The sequence below is a fragment of the Heteronotia binoei genome, chromosome 17 (genome assembly GCF_032191835.1).
Source record: "Heteronotia binoei isolate CCM8104 ecotype False Entrance Well chromosome 17, APGP_CSIRO_Hbin_v1, whole genome shotgun sequence".
Classification (NCBI taxonomy): Eukaryota; Metazoa; Chordata; class Lepidosauria; order Squamata; family Gekkonidae; genus Heteronotia; species Heteronotia binoei.
This window is the reverse complement of record NC_083239.1, coordinates 801,719-819,353: the sequence shown is the minus strand read 5'-3', so window position 1 is coordinate 819,353 and position 17,635 is coordinate 801,719. Positions and strand designations below refer to the sequence as shown.

Genomic DNA, 17,635 nt, shown 5'->3' with positions numbered 1-17,635 from the left:
AGAATGGTTCAGGAGGGCATTTTATAAGGGAAGGGAAGAGATTTCAGACTATACCACTGTGTTTTAAGATGTATTATCTGTTTTCTGCATGCATTATACTGTCTTTGTGACACTGTTTTTTACTGATATAATACTATTTTTCTGTACCACATCTGCATTCTGTATTATGTCTAATATGTTGTGCTTATTTAGATATCTGTAGTCCTAGCATGTTGCTTATTGGATGTCTCTTCATGTTGAATGTGTTGATGTGCACTGTGCCATCTGTGTTGAGTTTCAGTGAGAAAGGTGGACTTGTTCAGCAACAGAGAGATCTGCTTTGGAAACTATTTTCAAAGCAGTTCTATTATAAAAGCCTACCAAACCAAAAAGATCCTGTAACCACGGTCCAGAAGCAGTTGTCACATGTTCATAATATAACACTACTCCACAGTGAATGTCTAAACATGTAGCATGTCTAAATAGTAGGGTTGCCAGACTGAGACAGGGACTGGCAACTGGTGGGAGGATTGGGGGCAGGGACGTGGGGGGGGGGGCATGTGATCTTGTTAATGTCACTTCATCACTTCCGGGGGAAACTGAAAATGATTCTTAGAGCAACATCAATTCTGAGGAAAACCCAGAAGTGACATAAGGTTGCTCTAGGAATTGCCAGAAATTCTATGGTAAATCTGGCGATCCCTAGAACTATCCTAATGTAATTAGGGTTTGTAGAATCTTTCGGGCTCAAGTGCCGTGTTCTACTGGAGAAAGTTCTTCTTCCAGACGTTTCGTTCTCAGCTGCGGAGAACATCCTCAGTGGCGTTGCAGCCGGAGCAGGCGCTCTGACCTTCTTGGCTGCTGTGCATTGAGTGATCATTGAGTGATCAATGCACAGCAGCCAAGAAGGTCAGAGCGCCTGCTCCGGCTGCAACGCCACTGAGGATGTTCTCCGCAGCTGAGAACGAAACGTCTGGAAGAAAAACTTTCTCCAGTAGAACACGGCACTTGAGCCTGAAAGATTCTACAAACCCTAATGATGTTACCAGCCGTGAAAACCTGAAATCTTTGATACCCTAATGTAACTTTCGGTTTTCCCCAGGAAACAGGCTACTGGCAGAAAGCCTTCCACCACAGTAGAAGATCTGGCAGCCGTACCAAGCAGACAGTGCTATTCTTGTTTTATTAAATACATGAGTTGGATTCAGCAACTTCATTGCTTTTAAAAAAGAGGATGGGGTCTTTTTTAGCTATGAAAGGAGAGATCTGAAGAAGTCTATGCCAGAGATCATGAGAACTTAATGGGCAAAAGCTATGTGGGACAGGAGTAGTAGTGAGGAGGGTGAATTTAGAGGATCTGGATGAAATAGTTGGCTAGATCAAATCCATGTCTGTGAAAAGGACAGCAAAGAGAGAGCACAGTTTTTCAGTTCTGGCTCCTACCTGGTGGAACTCTGCCTGAGGACATCTGTGCCCTACAGGATCTTACCCAGGGGGCAAGCGGGTATTGGAAATTTATCTCCATCTTGGATTGTACTGTTTTATTGTGGTTGTTGGAATTTTAATATTGTTTTAATCTTGGTATCATTGTATTTTTACTGATGTAAGCTGCCCTGAGGTCTGCTTTCAGGGAAGGGTGGCCTAACAAGTCTAACAATAAATAAATAAAATGATAAGGGCAAATTATTTAGAATACATAATATTATTGGTATATTATCTAAAAATTAGTATAGGGTAATAAATGGCTATAATTTCTGGCTCCATACTTAATAATAAAAATGAAATGATGCTACAAGATCTTGATGTCAGCTGCACATGATGGAGTCATATTTTTTTCACAATGCTGTTGTAAATGCCTGGACCATCCAACATCAGGTAGGTTAAAGGCTAAGCAATTCCAAATCCTAATTCCATGATAATGACAGTAGGAATGAATGTAGCCTCCTTCCTTCTGTCCATGTGTGCATTCTAGTATCAGACTTATTTGAACATAGATCTCATCTGGAATAAAATGAATTCCAGTAATATAAGCTTGTCCTGTCTGAAATGTAAACAAAATCCACTATAACAAGAAAGAAAAGGCCAACTTTGCAAGAAAAAAATGGTCAGAACTTTCAAAATAACAAGCTTTGATCGATCCACTGTACTAGCACATTGTATTTAAAATTTGGTATGCACAGAATTTATCTTCAACATAGCAAGGAAAGGAATGCAGTAAGAATTTTTCCCCTTGGGGCCTTCTTTCAGAAAGTCCCAGTGTCCTGTAAAATTCCACATGTTATCTGACAACAGAGGTAAAGAAAAAGAACAAAGATAAAGAGCTAAAGAGTTATGAACATTTCAAGTTAAAGGAAAGTTGCAGAACAGTTTAGTATAAGACTCAAGTTGGTACATGTGTATCTGGTTCAATCAATATATTGAAATCATTGTAAAACCTGAAACGTCATTATAACTTCCTTGGAATCTGTGGGAAAGTCCTTTCTTGGAAAAGTTTTCAAGCAAAGATTCAAAGTATTTCAAAGTACTACAGTCAGAGAACCAGGGATCTATATGATAGGAGCAGCTATGATACTGACTATTAAGAGAGAGATTTCAGGCATCACATAGCAACAAGCCTGGGTTTGCCACTAAGAGACCCTCCACATGTGTTATAAAGTCCTCATGTTCCCTGCCCCGTCCCGTGGCTGTCATTGATCCTGTTGATCAAATGCTCACCTGGCATTCTGTGATCAGAACTGAATTCCCTCATGCACAGGGTCCCACATCAGACTGGGACTGTGGCATTCAAGAAGAGGAGACCGAAGTCTTCCCTTCTATGCATTTCCTTGAGCTATACAAAGCCATGTCTATTGATTGGCCACAGGGTGTGTGCAGGAGGACTTTATAGTATGTGTATTAGGGCCAAACTATATGTTTTTAATGAATTGAGTCAAATTTTAGCAAGTTGGGTTCTGCCAGCCCAACTCATGTTCCCTGTAGCCCCATGGCCACTGTAGAGAACTTATTTCCCCAAGTGCCACATGGCTCAATTTGGATCAGGGCCATGGTATTGAGGTAAGCAGGGCTTCAGTCTTCACATCTGGAGAGGGTGTTTTTCTACAGAAAATTTACTGCAAATTGGTTATCGTCTTCAGTATCTTTCTCTACCTTCCACCTTGCATTTATAATGACCATTTCCAAAAGGTGGTAAAATTTTGAAGAAAAAGAAAAAAGAACAAGCACTTTCACACGTAAAAAACACTTGAGGTAGACCAATGGAAACAGAGAACGGCCTCGCCCTATTCCAAGATTCCCAATATGAAGTTTCAATTTCTAGGGAGAAAAAAAACACCGTCAAAAGGGGAGGGGGAATATTTAAAAGGTTACTCGGGTTCACAATATGCCCCTATTGCACAAAAATCAAAAAGGCCTAGACTGTAGGCTGAAATCCTAGGACGCCTTAACACCACCACCACCCCAACTGCGAGGGAAAAGCGACGAACGTTGCTCTAAAATATAATTCCGTGCGCCCAACACAAAACTATGGTGAGCAGGGGTGGGATTCTAGCAGCAGCTCTTCTGACTACCTTCCACCTTAAGGTTCTCACCTTGCTCTGTTTTCTGTCCAGGTAGAACTGGTGCTGGCTAATAGCCATGGCCCATATGGACTTTATCAAGGCAGGACAAGCATACCACGTGTGCACAGCAATGCCGCTGTGTCCAAAAGTCCTTCTTGTCACAGATGCCCTAGAAGAGCAGGAAAGGGACAGTTAACTTGCAATGCAAACAGGAAACAAAGACAAAATTCAGTGTTTCTACCATTTTGTCAAGATTTTAGGAAGGAAATGTGACTCAGAATTATATTTGTTATGTAAAGATATTTGTATCCTGTTTTCCCCCTTAAATGCCCAAAGCAGTTCACATCCATCGCTGTATCTAACAGTGATTGGCTCAGGTTGACCCCTGAGCCAATCACAACAACGGTAAAATGGAGCCACACACAACGAAGGAGAAGTTTCTTAGGAGACTCCCCGAAGATGCAGAAAAAAAAAATAGGACTTTGTAAATTAACCAAAATAACTACTGCAGGAGAAGTAAGCCTGGACAAAGTTCATAGAAGTTCATTGAACCCTGGCAGAAGGACTTTGGAAATGGAAAGAAGGATTTTCAAGTTGTTTCCCCTGTTTCATGATTCCTCACTGAGTCCACCTTTGAAAAATTTAATTAGTTAATTAGAACATAAAAAGAAGACAGCAACTCAGAACCATTGTTTGCCACTGTACCTGCATGGGGAACTGCGGTTGAGTTTGCACTCTCACCACAAAGTAGGATTGCACATCAGCTTCAATCCACAGCTGACACTTCTGATTTGGAAGGAAAGCACAAACTGCCTTTGGTGCATGGGCAAGCATAGGACTTATGCAGACAGTAACAAACCATGGGTTGGCTCTCCATTGGAATTATTCCCATGGGATTTGCATCTCTCTGTTTCCTGATAGGTGTGGCCACAGGCATGCAAATAGCACAGGAGATGAGAAAGGCATGCCATTCTATAAAACTCTTAAAAAGTTGAAATTCTGCTACCTACATTTAAGTCTTGTAACTCATTTTTACTAAAGTCTTAATTTAGGTGTTAAATCTGTAAACACAAGCTAGATCCTTCCTTCCTGCCATTAATTTAATTTAATTTATCGGACTAATTTATGACTTCTGGATTGCTTAGAATATAATTAAATCTGATCTGGATGCCATCACTTCATTTTATTTTATTTATTGTAAAGTCGTAGAACTGTAGTTAAATTTTATAGTTTTTAAACATTTAAATGTACTGTCAAGGAGCCTTGCCAGTTCTCTCTTTCTGTATGCTGGATGCCTTAAAAATGGGGGAGGGTGCCCAGTGCCAGCTTCACCTTGGCTTTGTTCTGTCCATTGTAACAATCACACATATCCATTTTGGCCCTGCAGAAGGGAGTAAAGCCTGTGTCTCAAGGATGCTTTATCTCTTCTCAGACATCTCAGCGACATCAGCAGCCAAAAGTTTAGTAAGAAAAAGGTGTTGGCGGGAACCAATTTGTATTGCTTTACATGAGCTTTTTGCACTGTACTTTGGCAGGCTGCATAATGGCCCTGGATAAGGTATAAATTACTGGTCATCCCAAAGGTGAACCAGACATGTATCGCTGCTGTTTCTATCAATGAAGCCAGCTTTCTAACTACACTGGAAGCCTTCTTTAATTGAGGATAGTCCTAGAGCTGACATATATATTCAATTGTTTTTATGATTATGCTGTAACCCGCCCTGAGCCCATTTGCAGGAAGGGCACATTATAAATTGACTCAATCACTCAATCAAAAAGTTCAACTATCTAGGAAGAACAACCCCACCTCACCCCCCCGTAGCCAGGGTAACCGAAGCTGAAACCAAGCCAGTAACTGTTGTGGCAATTTAAAAAAAATGCCACCCTGAACTTGGTTTTTCATAGCAGAGTGACAACCGTAGCTCTTGGGATGATTTCAGTTTGACTTCCTATCCTCCTGTGTTAAGTGTATACTACCAAATCTGAGCATTAAGCATTTGGAAGGAAGAGTTTTTGAGAGAAAATTGGACATTAAAAACAGGAAACAAAGTTATGATTTTTTAAAAAAAAATTGTTAAAAAGTTACAAGGAAAGTGTATAAGAAAGAAAAACAAAAGAACCGGGCAGTGTGAAGAGAGGGATCGAGGAACCAGACAAACTGGCAGGATAATTTGAATAATATTTCTCTCATCTTCTGCCCAAACACAGTGTCCTCCTCTTATGCCAAGCACATGGGTTAAAAATAAATTATTGTATATGTGAGGTAGATGGCATAAGCTAGGGTTGCCAATCCCCAGGTGGGGGCAGGGGATCCCCCGGTTCGGAGGCCCTCCCCCCGCTTCAGGGTCGTCAGAAAGCGGGGGGAGGGGAGGGAAATGTCTGCTGGGAACTCTGTTATTCCCTATGGAGATTTATTCCCATAGAAAATCATGGAGAACTGATCTGCAGGTATCTGGGGCTTTGGGGGGGGCCTGTTTTTTGGGGTAGAGGCGCCAAATTTTCAATATAGCATCTAGTGCCTCTCCCCAAAATACCCCCCAAGTTTCAAAAAGATTGGACCAGGGGGTCCAATTCTATGAGCCCCAAAAGAAGGTGCCCCTATCCTTCATTATTTCCTATGGAAGGAAGGCATTGAAAAGGTGTGTGGTCCCTTTAAATGTGAGGGCCAGAACTCCCTTTGGAGTTCAATTATGCTTGTCACAGCCTTGATCTTGGTGCCACCCGTAATGTCTCCTGGCTCCACCCCAAAGTCTCCTGGCTCCACCCCCAAAGTCCCCAGATACTTCTTGAATTGGACTTGGCAACCCTAGCATAAGCCCCCACTGATGTACCAAAATCTTACTAGACCTTGGTTGTGTTCCGTAACACTGCTTGCTCATGTTCTCCACACTCAGGGGGTTCCCAGAAGCGATGAAGGAAAGGCAGGATATGGCTCTGGCATGGCCAGGATGACCTTGTGCCACATGGGCATGTAGGCTGAGTGGGTTATTAAATAGAGCCCCATATTCAGAGGCAGTATACCTCCAAATATCAGATGGTGGGTGTGCGAATGGGAAAGCATACCAAATGGCTGTGACAGGTAACAGAATCCTTTAGTTGATGAAATGACCCAATGTTCCCTCTAAACTGTACAGTGTTGTGGGCCAAAAATCTACCTCGTGAGCAAAAAAAAAAAAAAGCTAGTGGCATTAAAGCTGTGAATAAGTCTACATTTGACTATTCTATAATTTAGCTTTTTAGAAGATTTTCTCCATAACCTTGTAAAAATCTCAGAATGAATTATTTTGAACTATATTTAAGCTGTACTTTAAGAATAATTTAGACATTATAAGGGAAAACAGAATCAGGGCAAAGTTCATTCAGAAAATGTCCTCCCCTGGGTAGACCAGGTCCTCCCTTTCCACTATAATGGTAGACCTGGCCTTTGGAGAACAGGTTGCCACCTCTTTCCAGTAATATTGGGAGACCTGGCCTTGAAAACATACCAGCACTTTGGGGGGTGGGGGTGGGGGGGGGAAGAACTCTTGCAGTCTGCTTTAGGTCCCCCCCCCCCCCCGCATAAAAATGACAAATTTACAGGTCAAGTGCAACAGAGCAGGAATAATCACTGTCAGAGCCTTGCTTAACCTAATAAAACCCCAGGAAGTTGCTTAAATGTTATCAACATGTGCAAACTACTTATTTATTCAAATATTTCTATCCCAGTTTTCCCTGTGACTCAAGGCAGCTTGCAAATCATACTGAAAAACATAATACGGGTATGCAAAAAAAAAAAATCACACCCCCCCCCCCCGGATCAATGGTCCCCATAGGCTATAATGGAAAATCAATCTGGGGGTATCTGGGACTCTGGGTGAGTGTTTTTTAAGGCAGAGACACCAAATTTGCAGCTTGGCTGCTGGTGCTTCTCCTAAACAAACAAGCAAACCCAAGATTTAAAAAGATTGGACCGGGGGTCCAATTCTGTGGGCACCAAAATGAGGTGCCCCCATCCTCCATTGCTTCCAAATGGCGGAAAAATGCTTGTGTGGAAGCTAAAATCCCTGAGCAGCTAGCTAAACTTTGTGTGTCAGCACCCTGTAATGCAATTTAGAAGGAAGACTGTTTCAGTCTGATCCTGCAAGCAACTCTCACAGGTTTTTAAAAGGGGGAATAATCCTTTGTTGTTCTTGCTCCCCTTGAGATGCCTTCATCAGCACCACCCTTTGCTCCACAGTGAGGCTGCTGCTCTTAGGATTACAGCCTATGTATATAATCTCAAGCACACTTCCAAGACTTGTCCAGAGGTGCTGCCAGTCTCAGGACCAGAGGAGGGGAGGAAACAGCTGTAAGATGGCAAGAACTGTGGCCCTGGGGAAAGGAAGGGTTGGGAAATATCTGGAGATTTTGGGGGTGGAGCCTGAGGAAGGCAGGGCTTGGAGAGGGGAGGGATTTCAGTGGTATATGATGCCATCATGGCCACTTTCCCAAATGCCCATTTCCTCCAAGTGAATGGATCTACCACCTGGAAGCTGGCAACCGTAGAAAGGAGAAGGAATAAAGTCATACAGGCCCTTTTGTTTCCCCATTCTGATGCTTGGGGAGATCTGGCTTCTAGAAAAAAAACATTGGGGTAGAATGATCTCAAAAGAACTGGAAAATAACCGGGGGTGGGGGGTGGGGGGGAGGACCACAAAGTGAAAACTAAAGGCACAAAAATGTGTGTGGAAATCAGAGAACAAAATGAAGCCGTATGGGGCCAGAACTGATGGGGAGAAAAACATGCAGAAGCACTGTGTCAATTATGTAGCTCCCATCACACATTTAACTGCCGTGTGAATCTTATACCTTTCTGTCTTCCATGTACTTTTAAGGATATGCTGATTCTTTCAAACAAATGCTGCATGTTGGCTGAAAGAGAGTTGGACCCCCACCTGCAGAGGTCCCCAAAATATGGCAGTCACAGTTAAGGATTCCGTGTTGCCTCTGCTTCTTCCCTTGATCTGTTCTGTGGCCCACAGGGCAGGGCATGGTAACATCACAGAAGAGTTCATCATTGCCTTGATCTAATTGGCTCCTTCCATGTGTGGCAGATTTTATTTCTTGACTGACCTTTTCTCATAGCTCAGTGGCTTACAAATGTGTACTGCTAGCATAATAAGGAAGCAAGCTTTGACTCTCAAAAGCTTATACCCTGGAAATCTTGTTGATCTTTAGGGAGCTGCTGAACTTGAGTCTTGCTCTTCTACTGCAGACCAACATATCTACACTCCTGAAGACAGAAAACTTGCATTAAACCATTTGAGGGTTTGACTTGTGTTGCTGAGTGTTCCATGCTCTTGCTATGCGCTCAGCTCTTTTTCAGAATGTCTTTTCAGGAGAGCACCAGGATATTAACCATCTGCACCAGTGCCAGCCGCACAGGCATAGAATTGCACCAGCTAAAGGCTGCAAGACCAAAATTGAAATAAGAACCCAAGAAAAATCCAAATAACCCTCTTGTATGTATTAAGGGGAAGCAAAGCCCACTCTGTGCGGGCTTGCCCGTGAATCTGACCTGGAAACTCCAGCTGGTACAGAACACATCAGCACACCCATTTGCTGCAGGGCCTCTAGGGGCATGCATGCCGCCAGTGTTCTGCCAGCTCCACTGGCTACCAACTGAATACCAGATCCAGTTCAAGGTTCTGGATCTAACCTTTAAAGCCATGAATGGCCTGGGACCAGCATATCTGCAGGACTGCCTCTTTCCATATAGCTCCCAGAGAGCTTTATGCTCCATGGATCAACAAAGAAGTCCCCTTAGTCTGAACCTTGGCCAGGGCATTTTCTGTCCTGGCCCCTACCTGGTGGAACAAGCTTCTATCAGAGATTAGGACCCTGCGGGGACTGTGGCAGTTCCAAGGGGCCTGTAAGAAAGACCTGTTCCACCAGGCCTTTGACTGAGGGGGTGGGGGTTCTATCTATCTGTGGCCTCCCTGCTGAAACGGCCCTTCTGAAATGATTTGTCGAATTGACCCCCTATCTTAATTTTTTATTTATTTTATTTATTTTATGATTTGTATCCCACCCTTCCCACAAAGATGGCTCAGGGCGGCTCACAACAGATAATAAAACAGAATTTGAATTAACATTTGCATATATAAACAGTTAAAATAGTCAAAACATTTAAAACATTAAAAACCTTAAAACCTTAAAACATCAAATCTTATACAGTATAATTAACAGGAGTCTAGTAAGCGACATTTGTTTCCCAGTTAGGTGTAAGCTAGCCGGAAGAGGGTTGTCTTACAGGCCCTGCGGAACTGAATAAGATCCCGCAGGGCCCTCACCTCCTCCGGCAGCTGGTTCCACCATGTAGGGGCCATAACGGAAAAGGCCCTGTCTCTGGTTGATTCAAGACGAACTTCTTTTGGCCCAGGAATAGCGAGAAGGTTTTGAGTTCCCGACCTCAGTACTCTCTGGGGAACATGTGGGGAGAATGTCTTAAGGGAATGTCTTCTGTTTTATACCAACTGGGGGATATATAGGAGGAGTAGATTAAATTTGATACCACCGTCTGCAGAATTTAAATTTGTTTTTAGAGTGCTATATTGTTTTTATTATAAGAATTAATTTTAACTTTGTATATTTATTGATTGATATTTATTGTTACCCACTCTGAGCCCCTTGAGGGAAGGGTGAGTTATAAATAGAAAATAATAAATAAATACAAAAGACCATCGCTTGGGGGTTTCTGCAAGCAGAGATGGAGGGCACCGCATTCTTTCCCCACTCCCACCAATGTTGTTTGGCCAACTGGACACTAGGGATTAAAAAAATTAACATCACATTCTTATCGCAGACATGTGTGCTGAAAAGAATTCTGCTGGGCCATGATGCAAAGTTTAACTATTTCCATGCCTTCAAACCTCAAATGATTGGAGTGCCCATCACTGACACAGGACATACCTGCTGCACAGCACTGTTGCCAATGGGACATTCACCGAGATAAATGCAGTGAACACAGCTATCCTCAGGCACATCACACAAAGGGAATAAGGTAATGTGTTTTATAAAGGGTAGTGAGTGCAGGTGGTGATTAAAAGTAAATTAAATGTGTTGTGCCAAAGTACTTCAAATTATAATTTTTTTAAAACTGCTGTTTTTAGCAACCTGGATAAATTATGCAAATTGAGCAGCCTAGCCAGTTTAGCAAAATTTATTCTGGTTCTGCTGAACAAACATAGGTCATTTATAACCAGCTATCCAAGTCACTGACTAGTGCTGACATTATGGATGATCTCTCTGGCTTCTGAGATTTCACAACATACTTTTGAGGCTACATTTGCAGCAATAAGAGCTAGAAATGTGAGCTTTTAAAAATAAAATGAAAGCTGTGATTTTTGGGAAGCTAAATTATAAAAATGCCATATTTGTATGCTTTTTCTGGGCTTGTGCTGACTTGCAGAACATAAAGAGCTACAGTATGTCACAGAAGTGAGTACACCTGTCACATTTTGTAAATATTTAAGTATATCTTTTCATGTGACAACACTGAAAAAATGACACTTGGCTACAATGTAAAGTAGTGAGTCTACAGTTTGTATAACTGTAAATGTGCTGTCCCCTCAAAATTACGCAACACACAGCCATTAATGTTTAAACTGGCGGCAACAAAAGTGAGTACACCCCTAAGTGATAATGTCCAAACGGGACCTAAAGTGTCAATATTTTGTGTGGCCACCATTATTTTCCAGCACTGCCTTAACCCTCTTGGGTATAGAGTTCACCAGAGCTTCCCAGGTTGCCACTGAAGTCCTCTTTCTCTCCTCCATGATGACGTCATGTAGCTGGTGGAGGTTAGAGACCTTGCGCACCTCCACCTTCCGTTTCAGGATGCCCCACAGATGCTCAATAGGGTTTAGGTCTGAAGACATGCTTGGCCAGTTCAGCACCTTTACCCTCAGCTTCTTTAGCAAGGCAGTGGTCGTTTTGGAGGTGTGTTTGGGGTTGTTATCATGTTGAAATACTGCCCTGCAGCCCAGTCTCCAAAGGAAGGGGATCATGCTCTGCTTCAGTATGTCACAGTACATGTTGGCATTCATGGTTCCCTCAATGAACTCTAGCTCCCCAGTGCTGGTGGCACTCATGCAGCCCCAGACCATGACATTCCCACCACCACGCTTGACTGTAGGCAAGACACGCTTGTCTTTGTACTCCTCACCTGGTTGCCACCACACACGCTTGACACCATCTGAACCAAGTAAGTTTATCTTGGTCTCATCGGACCGCAGGACATGGTTCCAGAAATCCATGTCCTTAGTCTGCTTGTCTGCAGCAAACCGTTTGAGGGCTTTCTTGTGCATCATCTTTAGAAGAGGCTTCCTTCTGGGACGACAGCCTTGCAGACCAATTTGATGCAGCGTGCGGAGTATGGTTTGAGCACTGACAGGCTGACCCTCCACCCCTTCAACCTCTGTAGCAATGCTGGCAGCACTCATACGTCTATTTCCCAAAGCCAACCTCTGGATATGATGCTGAGCATGGGCACTCAACTTCTTTGGTCGACCATGGCGATGCCTGTTCTGAGTGGAACCTGTCCTGTTAAACCTCTGTATGCTCTTGGCCACCATGCTGCAGCTCAGTTTCAGGGTCTTGGCAATCTTCTTATAGCCTAGGCCATCTTTATGTAGAGCAACAATTCGTTTTTTCAGATCCTCAGAGAGTTCATTGCCATGAGGTGCCATTTGGAACTTCCAGTGACCAGTATGAGGAAGTGAAAGCGATAACCTGCTCTCCCTTCACACCTGATACCTTGGACCACTAACAAGTCACATGACACCTGGGAGGGAAAATGGCTACTTGGGCCCCATCTGGACATTATCACTTAGGGGTGTACTCACTTTTGTTTCCAGCAGAAATTAATGGCTGTGTGTTGCGTAATTTTGAGGGGACAGCACATTTACACTGTTATACAAGCTGTAGACTCACTACTTTACATTGTAGCCAAGTGTCATTTCTTCAGTGTTCATAGAATCAAAGAATCATAGAGTTGAAAGGGACCTCTAGGATCATCTAGTCCAACCCCCTGCACAATGCAGGAAACTCACAAACACTTGCCCCTAAATTCACAGGATCTTCATTGCTGTCAGATGGCCATCTAGCCTCTGTTTAAAAACTTCCAAGGAAGAAGAGCCCACCACCTCCTGAGGAAGCCTGTTCCACTGAGGAATCGCTGTCAGGAAGTTCTTCCTAATGTTGAGCCGGAAACTCTTTTGATTTAATTTCAACCCATTGGTTCTGGTCCTACCTTCCAGGGTCATAGAAAACAATTCCACACCATCCTCTAGATGACAGCGCTTCAAGTACTTAAAAGTGGTGATCATATCACCTCTCAGTCGCCTCCTCTCCACGCTAAACATCCATAAGAACATAAGAGAAACCATGTTGGATCTGGCCAATGGCCCATCCAGTCCAACACTCCGTGTCACACAGTGGCCAAAATTTGTTTTTAACACACACACACACACACACACTGTGGCTAATAGCCACTGATGGACCTCTGCTCCATATTTTTATCTAACCCCCTCTTGAAGCTATCTATGCTTGTAGCCGCCACCACCTCCTGTGGCAGTGAATTCCACATCTTAATCACCCTTTGGGTGAAGAAGTACTTCCTTTTATCCGTTTTAACCTGACTGCTCAGCAATTTCATCGAATGCCCACGAGTTCTTGTATTGTGAGAAAGGGAGAAAAGTACTTCTTTCTCTACTTTCTCCATCCCATGCATTATCTTGTAAACCTCTATCATGCCACCCTGCAGTCTGGCTGATTTGTTTTCAATTCCCTTCCTAATAATTCCCAGCATGGCGTTGGCCTTTTAAAATTGCAATCGCACACTGTCTTGACATTTTCAGTGAGTAATCTACCACAACCCCAAGATCTCTCTCTTGGTCAGTCTCTGCCAGTTCACAACCCATCAACTTGTATTTGTAGCTGGGATTCTTGGCCCCAATGTGCATTACTTTGCACTTGGCCACACTGAACCTCATTTGCCACGTTGACGCCCACTCACCCAGTCTCAACAGATCCCTTTGGAGTGCCTCACAATCCTCTCTGGTTCTTACCACCCTGAACAATTTAGTGTCATCTGCAAACTTGGCCACTTCACTGCTCACTCCCAACTCCAAATCATTTATGAACAAGTTAAAGAGCATGGGACCCAGTACTGAGCCCTGCGGCACCCCACTGCTTACCGTTCTCCACTGCAAAGACTGCCCATTTATACTCACTCTTTGCTTCCTATTAATTAGCCAGTTTTTGATCCTCAGCTCCTTCAACCTGTCCTCATAGGACTTGGTCTTCAGACACCTCACCATCTTGGTTGCCCTCTTCTGGACCCGTTCCAGCTTGTCTATATCCTCCTTAAAATGTGGTGCCCAAAACTGAACACAATACTCCAGGTGAGGTCTTACCAGAGCAGAGTAAAGCGATACCATCACATCACGTGATCTGGACACTACTGTTGATACAGCCCAAAATTGCATTTGCCTTTTTAGCCACTGCATCACACTGTTGACTCATGTTCAGCGTATGATCCACTAAGACCCCTAGATCCCTTTTGCACATACTACTGCTAAGACAAGTCTCCCCCATCCTATAACCATGCATTGGATTTTTCCTACCTAAATGCAGAACTTTACATTTATCCCCGTTAAAATTCATTTTATTGATTTTAGCCCAGTTTTCCAGCCTGTAAGGGTCATCCTGTATCCTGTTTCTGTCTTCTACTGTATTTGCAACCCCTCCCAATTTAGTATCATCTGCAAATTTAATAAGCATTCCCTCTATTCCTTCATCCAAATCACTGATAAAGATGTTGAGCAAAACAGGTCCCAGGACAGATCCTTGAGGCACTCCACTTGTTACTCCTCCCCAAGAGGATGAGGAACCGTTCACAAGCACTCTTTGGGTGCAATCTGTCAACCAGTTACAGATCCACCTAACGGTAACAGGATCCATGAAAAGATATACGGTACTTAAATATCTACAAAATGTGAGGGGGTGTACTCACTTCTGTGACATACTGTATATTGTTGCATATGGGTTGGGTACTGTGGGATCACTGCTCAGTTTTTGGTGGTCTGCGTATATGCAAATACTCAAGTTATGCAGAATTTTTCATGAGGGAGAATGTTAGGTTTGAGCAGACTACTGCCTCACTAAACAGATGATATCACACATGTTAGTAGCAATATTGTTTTTCTTATTTTATTTACTTCATTTATACCTCACTTTTCTCCCCAGTGGGGACCCAAAGTGGCTTACAACATCCTCACATTTGCCATTGTAGCCTCACAACAACCCTGTGAGTTAGGCTGCGCTGAGAGCTAGTGACTGGCCTAAGGTCACCTAGCAAACTTCCATGGCAAAGTGGGGTTCAAACCTGGGTCTTCTAGATCCTAGTCTGACACTCCGACCACTAGACCCCGTTGGCTCTTATATGGACAGTAATAATTTCTCCCATTCACCTTGGTGATGATTTCCATACAACCTGAAAGACTACATGCAGTTACACCAATAAAGTAAGTCCAATAAAATAATATTGCATATTGTTTTCTAAATTTATGATATTCTTCCTACTGCTGAAAGGTGATCTTGCTAAGAACTGAGCTCCATAAGGAATGTTCCCTGTGATACACAGAGATCAGCCGTTCCAGTGAGGTCACTCATTTTTAAAAACCTAATTGCAAGGGACAGAACCTTCCTGGACACTTTTATGCAAAGTGTGTATGCAGTCTTCCTAATAATGGTGACACTGAAACAGCACTGCTAAGAATAATAGTGCTGCATTGTCCACATACATTTGGCAGTGTACACGGTGAAACTTCTTGGTGGACCATGGCCAAAAATAATATTTTGAAAAACTGGGATCTTTGTGATAATATAAATGACAACTGGGGACCTACAAGAACGTTGTGGGAGCCATCACATTGAAAGGGACTGCACACCTTTTCAATGCCTTCCCTCCATTAGAAATAATGAAGGATAGGGGCACCTTCTTTGGGGGATTATAGAATTGCCCCCCCCCCCCCCGTTCAATCCTTTTGAAACTTGGAGGGTGTTTTGAGGAAAGGCATCAGATGCAATGCTGCAAATTTGGTGCCTCTACCTCAAAGAACACCCCCCCAGGGCCCCAGACACCCACGGTTCAATTTCCCATTATTCCCTATGGGAATCATTCTCCATAGGGAATAATAGAGTGCCCAGTAGAGATTTCCCTCCCTCCCCCACTTTCTAAAGCTTTCTAAAGTGGGGGGAGGGCCTCCAAACTGGGGAATCCTCTGCCCCCACCTGGGGATTTGTCAAAAACAGCAAAGTTCGGGTAGCACAAAGAAACACCGTATATTCAATTGCTCATAAATTGCTCATTCCATATACACAAGCCATACAAACATATCCTTAAAGTCCCATACAAACATATCCTTAAAGTCCCAGTCCACAAAAGTCCACTGTATTCCAAAACATACTTAAAGATGCAATCTTGAATTTCTTATAAGAAGTGTTGGAGAAGAAAATAGAGACTGGTTTCGGTTACGCCTTTCTCAACCGTCACTCACAACGCAAATTGCTACGTCTGCCTTCTCCAGTTTTTTGGAACGATCATTCGCTAAATGGGACCCAGTCCTGCTACATTAATGGGCATCGCCTCACACAAATTCTACGGCTTGTTGCGTTGTGAGTGAAGATTGAGAAAGGTGTGGCCAAAACCGGTCTCTATTTTCGTTGTTGTTTTTGACACATCTATATCAGGTATCCTCTGTTCTTCCCACCCGGGGATTGGCAATCCTCCCTCCCTCTCTCACACATACACACACACACACACTTACTGGGTCTGGTTCCTTGCTCTGAAAACGAAAGCAAAACAAACGGAAGCTGCTGCTGACCCTTCCCCATGAAGTGCTTCCTGTTTCCTGCTCAGCTTTAAAGGCACACAAACAACAGAAACACGCACACACATTTTAAAACGGGACCTGTTTGCAGGTATCTAAACCTGCTGGAGTTTTAGAGGTACATGGTGGCTGTGGGGGCGGGGCTTCCCCCTGGCGGCCAGCTGGCTGGGGGCAGGGGGAAGCCTGTTAAACCGGGGAATCCCCCACTGGGACCTGGGAATCGGGAAGCCTATGCTCAACCCTACAATCAGGCCCGCAATTAGAATGCCCCCCTTGCCGATCTCCACCCCCCACAATTCCACCCCCACTAAACATTTACTGCTTGTGATTATCACGCTGTCGGGGCTGCAGTGTTATCAGTGGCTCTTTCCAGTGGCTTCAGATCAGCTGCTTCCCCTGCGTTCTGTTGCTGAACTGGAGGCTGCCTCACGTGCTTCTGTTTACAAAAGTTCAATCAGTGGCTCCGTGCTATCCTCGTGGGTCTGATCAGCTGCAATTGTCTGTGGTGAGTTGGTTTTTTGCTAAACATTTATGTTGGGATCTGGAGAGGGGGGATCTCAGTGGGATACAAGCTGCTGCACTGATGCTTGGCTTAGTTTTCAGTCAGGGTAAGGTTGCCAGCTCCAGGTTGGGAAACTCTTGGAGAGGGGGGGCCTCAGTGGGATAGAAGCTGCTGCACTGATGCTGAGCTCTGAGTTGGGAAACACCTGGAGAATTTTGGGGTGACGCCTGAGTGGTGGGTGTTGCCTTCTGACACACTTATAGCAATGCCAGAGGGTGTGGCACATGTAAATGAGTTATGCAAATGACATGAATTGTTTTCTACAGAATGACCCCTGGACAAAACTAAAGTCAGTATAAAAAGAGAGAAGAATACAAAATACGCCCTGCGTGCGGGGAAGGGCAGGATAAAAATCCGATAAATGAATAAAACCAAGGCACGCTCATAAATCTCAGCTTGGGGAATAACACGACATACAGCCTCTATCCCCCTCCAATTTACTTGGTAAATCATGCAGAGGAACATAAATCAAGGAATATTTGGATCTAGGATCTCACACTTGCAGATCCGCAACTGACATCAGATGATTTATTTTGTATTTACACAGATAATGCATCGTTGGCTAAAGCTACCTTAGCAATCATTGGTTAAGGCTACAACAGAATTAACAAGGAATGGATGAA

The 17,635-nt window shown here is 43.6% G+C and overlaps 1 protein-coding gene across 3 annotated transcripts in view; it reads right to left on the bottom strand.

The window, feature by feature from the left end:
- The window catches only part of FRMD4A (FERM domain containing 4A), a 449,437-nt gene that overhangs the window by 88,201 nt on the left and 343,601 nt on the right, over positions 1-17,635 (bottom strand). For all 3 annotated transcript variants that reach the window (XM_060258276.1, XM_060258274.1, XM_060258275.1), the window contains exon 13: positions 3,567-3,705. In XM_060258276.1, coding sequence (XP_060114259.1) covers positions 3,567-3,705 — 139 coding nt within the window. The remainder of the gene's footprint in view (positions 1-3,566; positions 3,706-17,635) is intronic.